This window comes from Saccopteryx bilineata, chromosome 1 (assembly GCF_036850765.1).
Source record: "Saccopteryx bilineata isolate mSacBil1 chromosome 1, mSacBil1_pri_phased_curated, whole genome shotgun sequence".
Classification (NCBI taxonomy): domain Eukaryota; kingdom Metazoa; phylum Chordata; class Mammalia; order Chiroptera; family Emballonuridae; genus Saccopteryx; species Saccopteryx bilineata.
Genome location: NC_089490.1, coordinates 235,249,582 through 235,266,599, shown reverse-complemented (window position 1 = coordinate 235,266,599; position 17,018 = coordinate 235,249,582). Strand labels below are relative to the sequence as shown.

At 36.1% G+C, this 17,018-nt stretch overlaps 1 protein-coding gene across 4 annotated transcripts in view; it reads left to right on the top strand.

Moving 5' to 3' along the window:
- The window catches only part of BRINP3 (BMP/retinoic acid inducible neural specific 3), a 327,366-nt gene that overhangs the window by 240,539 nt on the left and 69,809 nt on the right, over positions 1-17,018 (top strand). For all 4 annotated transcript variants that reach the window (XM_066253514.1, XM_066253513.1, XM_066253515.1 and 1 more), the window contains 2 exons: positions 6,441-6,546; positions 16,003-16,239. In XM_066253514.1, the coding sequence (XP_066109611.1) occupies positions 6,441-6,546; positions 16,003-16,239 (343 nt within the window). The remainder of the gene's footprint in view (positions 1-6,440; positions 6,547-16,002; positions 16,240-17,018) is intronic.

Sequence of the window (17,018 nt, the reverse complement as noted above, 5' to 3'; positions counted from 1 at the left end):
AGTACTTGCATTCTGGACTTGCATCCAGAAATATATTTGGCCATTGCATTTGAAAGCCTGTGGTCATTTTAAGTATATTCAATGACTACAAGGCAATGAGATTTCAATTCATAGATTAAACAACAAAGAAAAAAAAAGGACTCTAAATATTTTATCCTTCAGTTCACTTTCATTTCTAAAATACATAGAGTAAACGCTGCCTGGGATTGCAGCATTTTTTATGTGAAGCAGCAGAAAAGAACCTCTGGCTCTAGAGTTCCCGAAAAAGTCATTTCTCGGGTCCCGGGGAAGTGGCATTTAGGCCCACAGTGGCGGTACCAAGTGCAGAAGCTGCTAATCACCCCCTCCCCCAGCACGGAGTATGCCACAGCCCCGGACCAGCTGCCGTCTGCACTGCCCTGCGACAGTGAAGTTTTTCTATTTTCTTTCTTTCTTTCTTTTTTTTTTTTTGACAGAGGGAGTCAGAGAGAGGGATAGATAGGGATAGACAAACAGGAAGAGAGAGAGATGAGAAGCATCAATTTTTTGTTGCGGCACCTTAGTTGTTCATTGATTGATTTCTCATATGTGCCTTGACGGGGGGTGGGGGGCTACAGCAGACCAAGTAACCCCTTGCTTGAGCCAGCGACCTTGGGTCCAAGCTGGTGAGCCTTTCTCAAACCAGATGAGCCCATGCTCAAGCTGGCGACCTCAGGGTCTCAAACCTGGATTCTCCGCATCCCAGTCTGATGCTCTATCTACCGTGCCACCGCCTGGTCAGGCTCTATTTTCATTATTAGTATTAAATGCATCAGAAAACTCTTGGCCAACTCTACAACAATAACAAGGTCCTATAGATTTTTGTTTAATGAAGTACATGTTTATCATTTACATCAGTGGTCCTCAACCTGTTTTGGGCCACAGACTGGTTTAATGTCAGAAAATATTTTCATAAACCGGCCTTTAGAGTGGGGCAGATAAATGTATCATGTGACCGGGACAAGATGGATGTAACAGAGGGAATCTGGTCATTTTTTAAAAATAAAACATCGTTCAGATTTAAATATAAATAAAATGAAAATAATGTAAGTTATTTATTCTCTGCGGACCGGTACCAAATGGCCCACAGACCAGTACTGTTCTGTGGCCCGGGGTTTGGGACCACTGATATACATAACATCATCAGTTACAGGCATCACAAACAAAGCTTTTATAAAAATGTCTGTTTTGAAAATGTATATATACCTGTAGTAATGAACCTAAAGAAGGCTTTTATTTTTTTTCTTTGGCCACAAGGTTGTTTTTTCTTTTTCCCTCAACTGCTGTGATTTGAAGCGCTGTGTTATTTAAAACAGAAATCAAAATAGCATCTGTAGGAGTGAGCTTATAGATTTGGCCTCTCCAAGACCAATCAAGAGCCAGGCATTTAAATTCCATGGTAACCATCTCTTATGCACAAAGGAGTCCTGATGTTTTTTTGTAGCAACCTTGTTGTGACAAAATGTGTCTGGTTTACCTTATTTCATGTCCCCCTGAATAGATAGTTTAAGAATCTGAGAGAACTTCTCTTTTGTAAAGTCATATGTAATTTTATATTTTAATGTGCATTCAAAGAGCATGCGTACTCTGTCTCAGTGAGACTTCCTGGGGCAGTTTGTGGGTGGCATACACGTGTATTCTTCTGATGGAGGATAATTTATGGGGTATGAGGAAAATAGGTGAGTCATTGTAACCAGGCCTGGACTCATGGTGGCAAGAACAAGTGCAAATTGCACCAAAGCAGTGCTCTCCAACAACACTGTTCTGTTTTGTTTCTAAATAAAATGTGAGCTTTGTCTTTCCTGTCACTCTTTTCAATCCTTACTAGCTTATTTTGCAGGCTCTGTTTTTTCAACAATGTTTCTCATTTCTTAGCGTTTGCCACTAATAGTTATAGTGTTTATTTTGTACAAGTTTCATGGACACATCGAATTTAATATTGTTTATGATCATAATCTTTTATCCCCTAGGTTTCAAGGGTCCCTGTTCCTCCGCAGGAGAACCTCTAGATAGCTTTACAAATGCAATGGTATGGTGCAATGTACAGACGATGTATTAGAGAACTGTCTACCTGAAACCTACATGGTTTTATTAACCAGTGTCCCCCCCAATAAATTCAATTAAAAATAAAATAAAAATGCAATCTTAGAATAAATGGTTCTACTAGTTACATTATGGGAAGAGGAACTAGGGAAGATAGTTTTCAGCATAAAGTCATTTGCATAGATAATTCAACAATGCCACTTTACAATGAATTTGTATTTGATTTGTTTTTGTATTTTTTATATGAAAATATAAGTCATCTTGGCATTGATTATATATCATGAGCTATTTTAAACTTGCATTAGTGATTGGAGCAAGTTCAAGAAACACTGACAATGTCAACTATATTTTAAATCATGATATTAATTGTGTATAATGCACCAAGTACAAATGCTTATTATTGTGTGAATATGCCAGAAAACTTAGCATTGACATAATCTTATATTTTTCACTTGAGGACAATAGCATTTTATTGATGACTTTGTACTTTTTGTCATAAAACTTACTATAAGTAACAATTTTAAAAATTAAGGAAGTATTTTTTTCTGAAATAGATTTCTATAATTTGTTACCATTTTATTTTTATGTGTTTCTTATAGTAACAATGTTAGCAAATTGATTTCTTAATTAAATATTAAGCCCCCAAAATATTATAGTATATAGAACTAGGACAATATTAAAATTATAGTTTGACATTAAGAGCTTAGTAAATATTAATATTTACTAAGAAAAAGAAATAAATGGTAAGAATATCTTTAAACTCAATATTCCCATTTGACAGAAACATTATATATTTATATAACTTCTACTTGTTAAATCTCATTTACTATTAATTAGCAATATACACAATGATATATAATATAAAATTATAAGATGATATAGTTATCAAATATACTTAATTATAACATAATAACTAAAATTTATATAGTTACATATATAAAAATTTTTAGTATATCATATAATGATCATATATAGTTAACTTTAACATATATATTATATGTATAATTTATACAGTTGTGTATGAATTATACCTATATTTTAGTATAAACATTTTTTAAAGTTTTCCATTAGTTTGACAGCTTTAAGCATATGTGAGTGTAAAGGATCCTATATTTGTAGAAATAGAAAGAATTATGCTGTGTTTGGACATAATAGAAACTGGTCAACGCTTATATTTTAATTTTTAGGAGAATAACGTAGTCATATAAGAATGTGCAGGGATTTCTATTTCAAAGTGCTAATAAATTAATACTTAGAATAAAAGCCAGTTCATTTGGCCTTCAATCAAAGTATATTAACAAGCACATTTATAGCAGTATTTATTGTTCATGACAATGACCCAAGATACTACACCATTCTAATTGACTTATACATCAATCTAGACCAATTAAATTGTGTTTTATTGTAACTTTATTGTGAGAGAGAGACAGAGACAGATTGAATCGGAATGAATTAGATTGATCAAGACAAGCAAAGTTTCAAAAATGGAAATATGGAGATTGAAAAGCCAGTATAATTTTTGCCTATAGAGAAATAGCAGTTTTATAGAGCTATACGTAATATATTCATGTGCATACTTTTCCATAGTACATATATGCATTTTATCTTGCATTTGCACTCAACATATAATCTCATATAATCACACTTTTTGATAAACTCCTTGATTGTCTTCTATATCGGATGTCAGAAAACTTTCTGTTTTTGTTGTCGTTACTATTGTTGTTCTTTTCTATTCTATGCAATTGAATTGTCTATTTTTGCCTGTAACAGGATGTTTTGTTTAGTCCTGTACATTATTTTTACTACATTGTGTTCAATATGAATAGTGATATGACCTTGTACAAAATTGATGCATAGTCTGGTTCAAGGGCAGGTTTGTTTTAGGATGATTTAAAATATAGGCGTTCTTTCTCTATTTACAAAAAAAATAGTGACAACATTCAGTATTGATATCACACACAAAAAAAATGACAGTCATTCAACCTTGATAGAGAGGTAAGGTGTGAAGCTTTATGTACGCATGCTCCACACTGACTGTGGAATGACTTTTGGTGGGTCCTCGTTTTTCCTTACTCTAGAAAACTCAGTTCCTTTCCCTCGCTTCCTTGTCTGCACTTCCTGTGTTTTGTAATCTTGCCAGTTCTGATTGTTTCTTTTTTTTTTTTTTTTTTTTTTTTTTTTTTTTTTTTTTTTTTTTCTGAAGCTGGAAACAGGGAGAGACAGTCAGACAGACTCCCGCATGCGCCCGACCGGGATCCACCCGGCACGCCCACCAGGGGCGACGCTCTGCCCACCAGGGGGCGATGCTCTGCCCATCCTGGGCGTCGCCATGTTGCGACCAGAGCCACTCTAGCGCCTGAGGCAGAGGCCACAGAGCCATCCCCAGCGCCTGGGCCATCTTTGCTCCAATGGAGCCTCGGCTGCGGGAGGGGAGGAGAGAGACAGAGAGGAAAGCGCGGCGGAGGGGTGGAGAAGCAAATGGGCGCTTCTCCTGTGTGCCCTGGCCGGAATCGAACCCGGGTCCTCCGCACGCTAGGCCGACGCTCTACCGCTGAGCCAACCGGCCAGGGCCCTGATTGTTTCTTATAACCCATTTTCTTCAGATCAAAATTATTGCCAATGCTTGGTTCAGCCCTTTGTCATCTCAACATGGCCTTGGTGTCTCCCTTGGTTTGGTTTTCCACTCACACTGTCCCCTTCTTTTTCTCCTCACACCCATGGGCCTACACAAGAACCTAATGTGTTCTGTGTAATGATACTTCAGTGAACAAACAGACAAACAATTGTATATTTTATGCTGATCTGACCAGGACAGCTACTGTTGTGTTAGCTGTTGTCATTTTTTTTTATTTGACACTAAGGGAAAAGAGGTCAGTGCCCCTGACTAAATAGTCAGTTATTGCATGTTCTAAAAATTCTTGTATCACATCAGTTGAAAATCACTGGAATAGGCAATATTCCCTGCACCTGTGGAGTTTGCATTCTAATGAGAGAGCTCATCAGTAATCATGCAAAATGAGTAAATTATGCAGCATGTTGGAAGATGATTATTATGGAAAAGTAGAACAACATAAGAAGAAAAGGAAATAATGAAGTTGGGGAGAGAGAAAAGCCTGAGAAGGTGTGTTCATTTAAAATACATTAGCCCTTGAAGGAAGGGCAGGAGTGAGTTTAGAAATCGCTGAGCAAAGAGCTCTCTAAATGCAGGAGCAGCAAGTCTAAAATTCTGAAACAGGAAGGTAGGTAGTGTGTTCGATGAACATAAAGAAGTCAGTGTGGTTGGGCAGATTAATAGGGAAAGAGAAGGGGAGGTGAGTTCAGAGAGGAAACAGGGAGCTGAGTAATATGGTGTAAGACCGAGTGTGATGGGAAGCCACTGTGGGCTTGTGAACACCATGATCTGAATGATGGTTGCTGAGAAAAGAATGTTTTAAAAAATAAAACCCCAACAATACAAAATTATTCAAAATTTTTCTGCTTTAAAATATGCTTGGTTAAAAAAACTATAATATATCCTCAGGCTACATTTCCAGTCTCACATACTTGATTACACTCCTCCTCATATCTTCATGGTACCCATCCTAAGGCTCCCGTGGGAAAATCAGTGTGGGATTCCATAATTGAGTGTGTTGCACACCATAAATAACTTCATACAAATGTGAAAATAATACAAGTGGAAATCATTGAGAAATATGCCGTGTGGGTGTTTGAATATGAGCTTAATCTTGAGGATAGGTGAAATCAATCTGTCAAAGGGCGAACAGTGGAGTGTGGGTGGAAGACGTTGCATAAGCAAAGAATCAGATTAAAGAATGTCCACCTGATCAACAAGATAAGAGGCTCATTGGGGAGAAGTTGGGCAAATGGCAGCCACACAGAAGAGTTTAGACTTTGATGTCACTATAAAAGGGGCTATTTGCAAGCTTTCCAGTAGACAAATAAAATCATAAAAATCCATTTTTAGACAGTGGCCTGGTAGATGGTTCTGATTTACTGAGGACAAATGAACCAACAAAAACAATTCCTCTGACTCAAATTTGCCCTTTACCTAAAACAGCATGCCCTTGTCAGATCTTGGATAAAATCAGTGACCTGACAAGAGTCATCCTTTTGACCAAAGAGGGCTTCCATTATTTCCCCAGAAGATTTATGCCTGGCACAAGGGCAGAAAATGGAATTAGACACAAAGAGAGTTATTTGTCTCCTCTGTGTATAGGTGTGTGTGTACTGTTGCTGAGTTTCAGATCCTAGACCATTCGGTGATATTTATTGTTAAACATATATCACTGCATGACAACTACATTGAACCCAAAGAACATGGTAAAGTCTGATTTATAAAATAAAGTTGCTGCCTTTTTTTTTTTTTTTTTTTTGGTCAGGTAACTGAAACACGGACGGGTCCTCTTGGCTGCAGTAACTATGACAACCTAGATTCTGTCAGTTCTGTTCTGGTTCAGAGTCCGGAGAATAAGATTCAGTTGCAAGGTATGTAAGTAAATTTTCATTAATTCTCTGTGGGCCCAAATGGCAGCTATGTAGTTGTGATTTCTTCCTTCTATTTTTTTTATAAGTCATGTGTGGTACTAGACTGTTCAAATTTATAAAAGACCAATTTCCTAAAATTTTTAACTTATGTGAACATTCGAGACCACCAAAGGAAATGTCAGGTTTCACTTTGCTTCTTAAATTAAGTAATCTATAATGATTGAAAATTTATCATGATAGTATTTTACTACCCTACAGTAATCACTGTCTCAGTAAGTAGCAGTTTTTTCGTAGGTCTGCCTGAGCTTTGAATTTTTCCTTTCAGATGCTGGTAAAAGTTGTAACCATATTTATGCATAGTGTAACATGAACTGTTGACATTATAAACATAAACATAAATGGTTTTAAGGCTGCATTTGTCCTCTGACAAACAAATGTATTTGAGACTATAGTAACAAAATTTTGATATTTTTATTTTTTCTACTATAAAAATAAATTATGTGATAATACCAATTTAACATCTTTTTCTACTACTATATTTTGAGATAATTTAAAAGGTTATTTTTTTATTTATTTTTTTTTTTTCCATTTTTCTGAAGCTGGAAACAGGGAGAGACAGTCAGACAGACTCCCGCATGCGCCCGACCGGGATCCACCCGGCACGCCCACCAGGGGCGACGCTCTGCCCACCAGGGGGCGATGCTCTGCCCATCCTGGGCGTCGTCATATTGCGACCAGAGCCACTCTAGCGCCTGAGGCAAAGGCCACAGAGCCATCCCCAGCGCCCGGGCCATCTTTGCTCCAATGGAGACTTGGCTGCTGGAGGGGAAGAGAGAGACAGAGAGGAAAGCGCGGCGGAGGGGTGGAGAAGCAAATGGGCGCTTCTCCTGTGTGCCCTGGCCGGGAATCGAACCCCGGTCCTCCACACGCTAGGCCGACGCTCTACCGCTGAGCCAACCGGCCAGGGCTAAAAGGTTATTTTTAAAGTAATAACTTTTGACATTTTTATACAATTTCCAAAATGTTTATGTGTATGCAGATTAATCATTCATACAGCCAAGGAAAGGTTATGAATAAACATGTACTAGTTCTAATAAGTTCAAAACAGTCTTTGTGATGGCACATTGTCTAAATTATGTTGACTGATCAAGGGAGTAATTTAAAGTTGTTCTTTTTTAATTGAGTAAGTTAGAACTATACTATTTACAATATTCAGATTTACATAAAAATGCATAAAAGTTTCAGGAAGTCTGCCATTTTTGTTCTCAGTGTTTCTGTCTTGAAAAATATAACAGCTTTGGTTTATTTAAATTTACCCTAAACAATAAAGGAATGCCATTTATTTTGATCTGTATAACAATTTTAAAGAAAATATTTAAACATTTTAAACTTTAAACGCTATCCAATTTATAACGATCACTTTTAGATTTAAAGTTATTGAAATATTTTTTTTCAAAAAAGAAATGCAGTCAACCCATCATAGTTGTAATTCTCTACTGCTTACATGTTTGTACATGTATGGATTAACTTTCCATCAGAATCTGAACTTTTATTCAAAAGGACAAAAATGTTGATATCAAATAAATGTTCATTTTAATAAATTTATCATTGAAATTTATTAGCATAGTTTATTAACTTTGCTAGGAATCACTGTGTTCAGTTTGCAGAATATTGTATTGTAAACACTAAACTTCAACCACCTGTCTGTCTTAAAGAGAATTAACATAAGGACTACACGAAACCACACTTCCCTTTGTCATAACTATATTTCTGCTCTTTTCAATTTCTGTAATGTCTCCATCTCTGTCTTTCACATTTTCTATTTGCCAGGCTTATTATATGTTTCATTGTTTATTGCAAATTTATTTGTATACTTTGGTGAAACAAAGACCTTTCCAAATATAACCTTAGAGAATCAATATCAACACTCAGTTTCCCATGTACTCTTTCTTAAATATCATCTGCATGTTCTTGTGGTCCAGTTATCATGTTGATTCACATATCCACCGAATTTTGCTTCTTCACTTTAAAAATAATGCTAAGAATTCATTCATTCTGGAGCAATGCTAGCATAAATACATTTCTTTCGAATGTATAAAAATTATACAAATTATGGGTTATTTGTATAATATATAAAAATGAAAATTATGGGTTACTCTATTGGCATTTGGGAAAATGGGTGTTTCCAAAGAATTTTTAAAAACGTACACTGTAGGTCTTTGTGTCTTTCATAGTTTGTTAGTAATTTAGTTATTTGGTTGGATGGATGGATGGTAGATGGAGGGACTTGATGGATAGATACAGATAGATAGATATTTTTGTTTGTGTGTGTGTGTGTTTGTGTTGTGTTATATTCTGATTTTAAGCAGAAGGTGAAGTATTAGAATCAGTGTTTGGTCCTTTGGAGATCTTCTGAATTGTGAGGGGTCTGGAATTATGATAGCTTTTCAGTATCGACCATATTCTTTCACGCCTCTACTCTTATAGAAGAAAATGAATTGCTCCTGAAGTAGTATTTTATCAGGGCAAAGAAAGCTTTAATATGAATTATTAAAGGTAACAGTATTAGGCAACAAATTCAGAATAAAATGACATGACTTTGTTATCTATATGAGAACTGGCATTCAGAAACAAGATGCCGAAGAGCTGCATGCAACATTAATTTTGACTGAAAACAAATGAAATCGAGTATTTTCTGGCAGTGAGAAACCTGGATTTACTTGCAGGTTTGACCTTGAGATCTGGCTTTGCACAATTAGGCTATAGAACAAATAACTTTCAAAGATCATAAGAGCCAATCTACCCATCTCTATCCAAATTCTGATATAAAATGTATTATATATATATGACAAACAGTAATTCATAAGAAAGTATCAACAAATATATATATCAAATTAATGATATTCTAATTTTTTCAACCCTATAAATTTAATATACCAAACAAAATACCTTTGAGTCAAAGAATAGCAGGAGTAATTAAGTAATTTATTAAATCTTAATGGTAACATTTTTGGTAAAATTGCCAGAAATAGAGAAAGTGAATGACCCATGTGACTGAGTAACAAACACTCTTCCAGGTCAGTTGGTTCCTAATATTTTAGTTCAGCAAAATGACACAGGAATAGGTTATTATTACATAGAAAATTTAATGTAAATTTTAATGATGAGTAATTATGCAATATTTTTGCTTATCATAAAAATAATATGATATTGATTATAAAAATTTTGTGTTCTACTTTGTATATTAATATATTGGAGAAAATTAACTCAGAGCTTATATATATAGTATATATAAATGAAAAGTAAAGAAATAATATTTATTAAAATTTTTATTGATTTATATTTCTAGCAAAAATATACATAAGCTAATTAACAACATGATCAAAGAAATATTGAAGAATACTAGTCAGCTGCCCATTTTCATTGTTGTCTTGCTAGCACATATACTTGTGTGATACAGATTACAATTTTTTTAATGTCATTCATCAATTGTGTAAATTTCTTATGTATTGGTTCACCACATATTGCTTCATTTTTACTTTTTTTGTCATTCTGGGGTTCTAATTAAATATATTTTTAGGACTTTTAGTCATGACCTATATATAAGGTCTACTGGAAAGTTCTGTCCGTTTCTATCACAAGTTTCTACACGCAAGCACATGTTTATTTGGCACATGTGCCTGACCTGTGGTGGCGCAGTGGATAAAGCGTCGACCTGGAAATGCTGAGGTCGCCGGTTCGAAACCCTGGGCTTGCCTGGTCAAGGCACATATGGGAGTTGATGCTTCCAGCTCCTCCCCCCTGTCTCTCTCTTCTCTCTCTCTCTCTCTCTCTCTCTCTCTCTCTCTCCCCGCCCTCTCTCCTCTCTAAAATGAATAAATAAAAAAAAAAATATTTGGCACATGTGTGCCTCTCTATTTTTATCACTTAATGTATACATACTGATGTAGCAGATTAACTAAAACAAAGTTGATTCACGTTAGTCTTATGTGTGAAGCGATAGTGTACCCATGGCTACTGATAAAGTTTATTTACGCCACTGTAATTTTTACGAATTTCAACAAAAAAGAAATGCTACAGAAGCATGTCTGTCACATCCACCACATTCCCTGAACTTAGCACCCTCCGACTATCACTTGTTTTTGTCCTTACAAAATTTTTTGAAGGGCAAAAAATTCAAAAATGAAGAAGATATCAAACAAGCACTGATTCAATTTTTCGCATCAAAAGATAAAACATTTTTCAAAAATGGGATATACAAATTGCCCTCACGCTGGTAAGAAATCATTAATAATAATGGCAATTATTTTATTTAATAAATTTTATTGATGGTAAGAAAAATTTGTATTTTGTTTTATTCCAAAAACGAACAGAGCTTTCCGGTAGACCTTATATCTTTTAATACTGTCTTCAGTATTTTATAGCTTTTGCCTCATATTTCTGTGTTCAGTATTTTTTCTGACATATTCCAGTTTGCTAATTGTCTCTTCAGCTGCATCTATACTGCTGTTAAATCTATTAAATACTTCTTAATTTTAATTTATATATTTTTATTTGCTGAAATTTTATTTAATTATCATTTATAATATCCAGTTCTTTGTCAAAATTGTCTGTTTTGCCATTAAATTTTTGGTCAGCTTTTTGATATTAATTATAGTTCATGTCTGGTGGACTACATCTTTTCTTGTTTTTTTTATATTGTTATATTTTTATTGAATTCTGATGTGCATAAAAATTTGTACAAATTACTTTAAATTCTTGATGATTTGTTTTAAGTACAGAGATTTGTTTCCAACAGTATTTAATCCATTTTTAACTGAGCCATTTGAAAGTATGCCTTAGACCTGTTGTAGTCTGGTAGTTCTTTTGCTGTTTTTAATTACTTCTGAAGTATGCAGCCCTTTTGGATTAAAAAGGATCCCTATCTATATCATGGGTGGTTCAAACTGCGACTTTTGATTTTCTAACTGAGCAAGACAAAGTGTTTGGACCACTGCCCAGGGATTCTTTTCTTTCCTAGTTAGCCTGAGAAATCCTAATTTTGATTGGCATTCGGATCCTTGAAAACAAATTATTTTTTATATTTTTCTCCCTGTTTTCTCATTTTTTTCTAGTGAGATGGTTGGCTCAAAAAAAACAAAAATGATATAGTCCTCCAATCTGGACATGCCCGTATTTCACTCTGTGATTCTCATAATGCAGCTCCTGCTCTGCCTCACAGGCTAGTGGGCTCACAACACAGCCTCATGCAGCATCGTCTGGGCACCATGTAGACCAGTGGTAGTCAACCTGGTCCCTACCGCTCACTAGTGGGCATTCCAGCTTTCATGGTCGGTAGTAGCAGAGCAACCAAAGTATAAATAAAAAGATAGATTTAACTATTGTAAGTTGTCTTATAAAGATTAATTCTGCCAAACTTAGCGAAAATCCAACAGAAAGTACTTTGTAAGAAATTATTATTATATGCTTTAACTGGCTATAACTCTGCTTTATAAATTTTATAAAGTAAAGTTACTTCCCTACTTTATAAATCAACATTACTGTGGAACCGGTGGGCAGTTAGAAAATTTTACTAACAGAGAAACAAAAGTAGGTGGTCAGTATAAAAAGGTTGACTACCCCTGCTGTAGACTGTCTCTAACTACATTCTTATCCATATTTTTAATCTGTTGGTTTCTGTACAATAAAAAATAATCCTTAGGATAGCTCCCAAGTCCCTCTGAGTTGTCTACTGAGGCAGTCCACATTCTCTCTTTTGGTATTACTTATTGTTTATGTTTGTGTTCTAGTTAATACATTGCAAAGTTTTGAGTGGTCTGTCTCTGACTTCTTTTCTCAAAAAATCATTTATTTTTAGCGTGGTTTTCTTTTTGTTTGTTTTTACAGAATGTTAGTTTCCTTCCTTTAGTGATAGATGGTTGATAAGCCGATAGGGAAAGATTATTACTGATGTGCTTGCATGTCTCAAACTGAATACATCATTTCTTGCCACCGGTCATTCCTTCCCAAATTACGTCCGGAGCCTCATCTATTTCTGCAAAAACACTGCCATCTTTACAAATGAAAAGTTATGCAATTACTTGGTTTACGGTATTTTTAATGTAACATGAAATTTCTGGGGATTTTTTGTTTTTGTTCTTTTTATTTATTTATTTATTTATTTATCTTATTTTTATGAATTTTAATGCAGTGACATTGATAAATCAGGGTACATATGTTCAGAGAAAACATCTCCAGATTATTTTGACATTTGATTATGTTGCATACCCCTCACCCAAAGTCAAATTGTCTTCCGTCACCTATCCGGTTATCTTTGTGCCCCTCCCCTCTCCCCACCCTCTCTTTCTCCTTCCTCGCCCCTTCCCCATCTCCCACCCCATTCCCCATTGAGAGACCAGCGGCTTCTGTATATCTGTGCCACACACACAGCTCCCTAAAATGTTTTATTATTTTATTTATTTATTTATTTATTTATTTATTTATTTATTTACAGAGTCAGAGAGAGGGATAGATAGGGACAGACAGACAGGAACGAAGAGAGATAAGAAGCATCAATCATTAGGTTTTCGTTGCGACACCTTAGTTGTTCATTGATTGCTTTCTCATATGTGCCTTGACCGTGGGGCTACAGTAGACCATGTAACCCCTTGCTGGAGCCAGTGCCCTTGGGTTCATGCTGGCGAGCTTTGCTCAAACAAGATGAGCCTGCACTTAAGCTAGTGACCTCGGGGTCTTGAACCTGGGTCCTCTGCATCCCAGTCCAATGCGCTGTCCACTGTGCCACCACCTGGTCAGGCTCCCTAAAATGTTTTAATAACTATATCCAGATTTCGAAGTCTCTCACTAGCGGAGACTCTGATTTGTTTTTAAGACTGAATAGGATGTTTTCCAATGAATTCACTAGATATTTCTGAAGTACAGTTATTTGGTTATTCACCGCACTAGACGTTTAGAAATATTTTTTTGCTTTGTTATTTTACTCTTCAAAGTCATCTGACACATTTCATCTGCCTTACATCAAATAATGTACCATCTCAGGCGTCCCCAAACTATGGCCTGAGGGCCACATGCAGCCCCCTGAGGCCATTTATCCGGCCCCACTGCACTTCTGGAAGGGGCACCTCTTTCACTGGTGGTCAGTGAGAGGAGCACCGTATGTGGCGGCCCTCCAACGGTCTGAGAGACAGTGAACTGGCCTCCTGTGTAAAAAGTTTGGGGACCCCTGTAAGATACTCATTCCTCTTCTATCATCTAAATTGCCTTTCCATCACCATTTCCCTAATTTTGATGATTTCAGTCTTTGGTCTAAAACTAATCTTTTCTTCCTTTTAACATCTACTTCCAAGTATTTACCACTCAGAGTATCCTGTAGGGTTAACTGTCATTTAAATACAAGTTAATTAATTCCTTACAATTTAATATGATATAGGAACCCCAATAACATAACTCTAAATGTATTTTTCTAACCAACTTATTCACTACATTCTTATAATCGATAGTAAAAAAATACTACTACTTGGTTTTTCAAAAATACATATTTAATGATTTATGTGTGTGTGCTGTGATTAATGTATACTCTTGTACCACAAAAGACCTATCTCTTCATGGAAAAATTATCTGTGTGTAAAATAATGTTCTAGTCTTTCTCTGTTATGATAGTTTTATTAATCTTATATACCTAGTATAATGCTTAGCCAGTTAATTATACCTAATTATATGTGTTCCAATTCTAGTAGTTACTTAAATATTATTGTGTAATAGTGTTATATATTTCTTTTATTTTTCCCCAAATATGTTGCATGTACCTTTAGAAAAAGGGAATGTCTCAGTTTTATATATATATATATATTGAATATATATATATTGAATATATATATTATATATATATATTTGTATTTTTCTGAAGTTGGAAATGTGGAGGCAGTCAGACAGACTCCCGCATGCGCCCAACCAAGATCCACCCAGCATGCCCAACAGGGGGCAATGCTCCGCCCATCTGGGGCGTTGCTCCGCTGCAACCAGAGCCACTCTAGTACCTGAGGTAGAGGCCACAGAGCCATCCTCAGTGCCCGGGCCAACTTTGCTCCAATGGAGCTTTGGCTGCGGGAGGGGAAGAGAGAGACAGAGAGGAAGGAGAGGGGGAGGGGTGGAGAAGCAGATGGGCACTTCTCCTGTGTGCCCTGGCTGGGAATTGAACCCAGGACTCCTGCCTGCCAGGCTGATGCTCTACCACTGAGCCAACAGGCCAGGGCTTTCAGTTATCTTGATATTTCCAGTATACCTAGCAATTCTCTTCCAAAAGGAGACATACATTTAATGTTATTTGTTTCAGGTGAAATAAAAATAAATAATAATGTGACTATGTAAGTCCTAAGAATACTTTACTACCTAATGTATGGGAGAATTAATCTGAAAGGTATAATTATCAAACTATGTGCAAAGTAGATTTTTTTTCCCCCTAAGTGAACATGATTAAGGGTCAAACACTGATTTTTGTTGTTGTTAGGAAACGTAAATGTTGTAAAGTCCTGTTTTGTAGTACATAGCAATTATGTATTGGTCAGATGTTCGTTACCATTGTTTGTTTTTATCTACTAATTAGTTTGAATGTTTAGCCTTTTTATTAAATTTCCCTGTGTAGCAGGATTGGGCTGAAATTGTAATTACATTTTTTTTGTTTGGAATATCATTATAAAAGTAAAACCAATAGAAATCCCCAAATATTCATCTCATAGTCTTATTTTCATTTTCGATATTTTTCTTCAGAGAGAGCGACTGTACTAAACTTGCATTAGAAGAGTAATGAACCATATCACTAGGCTGTCTTATTACCTGGCAAAGAAATGAACTAGGAAGCAGCTGAATTAGCCCATCTACTTCCCTGTAGTTGGCGTTAGTGCTCACCTCTGTGCAACAGTACGAGAAATCACGTGTTGTCAGAGTGGTGAGATAAGCCTTCCGTAACTGTGTTATCAACGCAACAACCCACTGTATTATAATATTTATTAGCTGTGGGATGAAAGTTTAAAAGTATAAGGAAAACATGAAAACTTTAATATCCAGCAGTACAAAATAAACGCCTCTCTTTTCAATGAGAGACAGGCTCTACCTGCATAAATGGAAAAATAACAAAATATTCTGAACAAATAAGTCACAGAACCAATCAAATAAGTTTAAAAAAATCAGATAGTTTGAGGGGCTAAACAAATCTATAGTTTCTGAGATTCTTGAACAGTGCATGGAGCGGACATATGGTGATAAGAATTATCCGTATTTGCAATTTTGTGGACTTAGATAATTTTCTATTAGGTAATTTTCCAGTGATAGCTTTCAATATGCATCAATCCATACCTTGATATACTGAGTTTTATTTTACCATTTGGACTATTATAAGTGTGTCTGATACTTTGTCCCCCTTTATCAAAGTAAACTTGTCTGCTGTGTCTCTTCTTTCAGGGCTGCAGGTTCTCCTCCCGGACTATCTGCAGGAGCGTTTCGTGCAAGCAGCTTTGAGCTACATCGCTTGCAATTCAGAGGGAGAATTTATCTGCAAAGAAAATGACTGCTGGTGTCAGTGTGGCCCCAGATTTCCAGAATGCAACTGCCCCTCCATGGACATCCAAGCCATGGAAGAGAATCTGCTCCGAATAACTGAGACCTGGAAAACCTACAACAGTGACTTCGAGGAGTCAGGTAAGACATATGTTAACATGACACACACGGTTCACCAAATGCCTCACCATACGGAAAAGACCATTTTGTCCATGTGTAAGGAGTGTTAACACTCTTAGAAGGGATTTTTATTTCATTTTGTATTATTAGTCTTTTAAATGGACCTGCAGATTGCTTTTATTAGTGGCCATTTAGTATTTCACTATAAGCATATATGGTGCTTTGGGTATTGTTAATTACTGTTGGCACTAGAACATCGCTTTATATTTATAACATTTGGTAACTGTTTTTTAGGGACTGGTCATTAGAAAATAGGCATAAGGGGGAAGAAAATATCCTTTTCATTCTATCAGTTCTCCAAAACTCTTCCAATAGCTGTGTATCTTTTGATTTACTGTTATAATCTGCTCATTGCCTCAACTATAATTTATGGATATCTGCGGTGTGAGACAGTGTCCGGCTTCCATATGGACGGATGTGTCAGATCCAATCTGGTTTTCACTGCCGCCTACTCCAGCTGGCCACTGTGTCCACTCTGATTCATCAATGCCTGGCTGTGTCGTATTTAATCTCTTATGAAGATCACCTTTGCTGTTACCAAATTTTATCCTGTACTTAAATTAATTTCCTAACATCATCTGAAAGAAGATGGCTGGGGACTGTCAGGGAGATGTGTTTTTATGTAAGGATGCCTGATTTCACTCCCAAAGGCACCCTGCTGAACGCCCTCTCTCTGCTCCTGTTTGCCGGCTGTATTTCTGTCCCTACATCAGGGTCGTTGTTGTTCCAACTATCTGAAA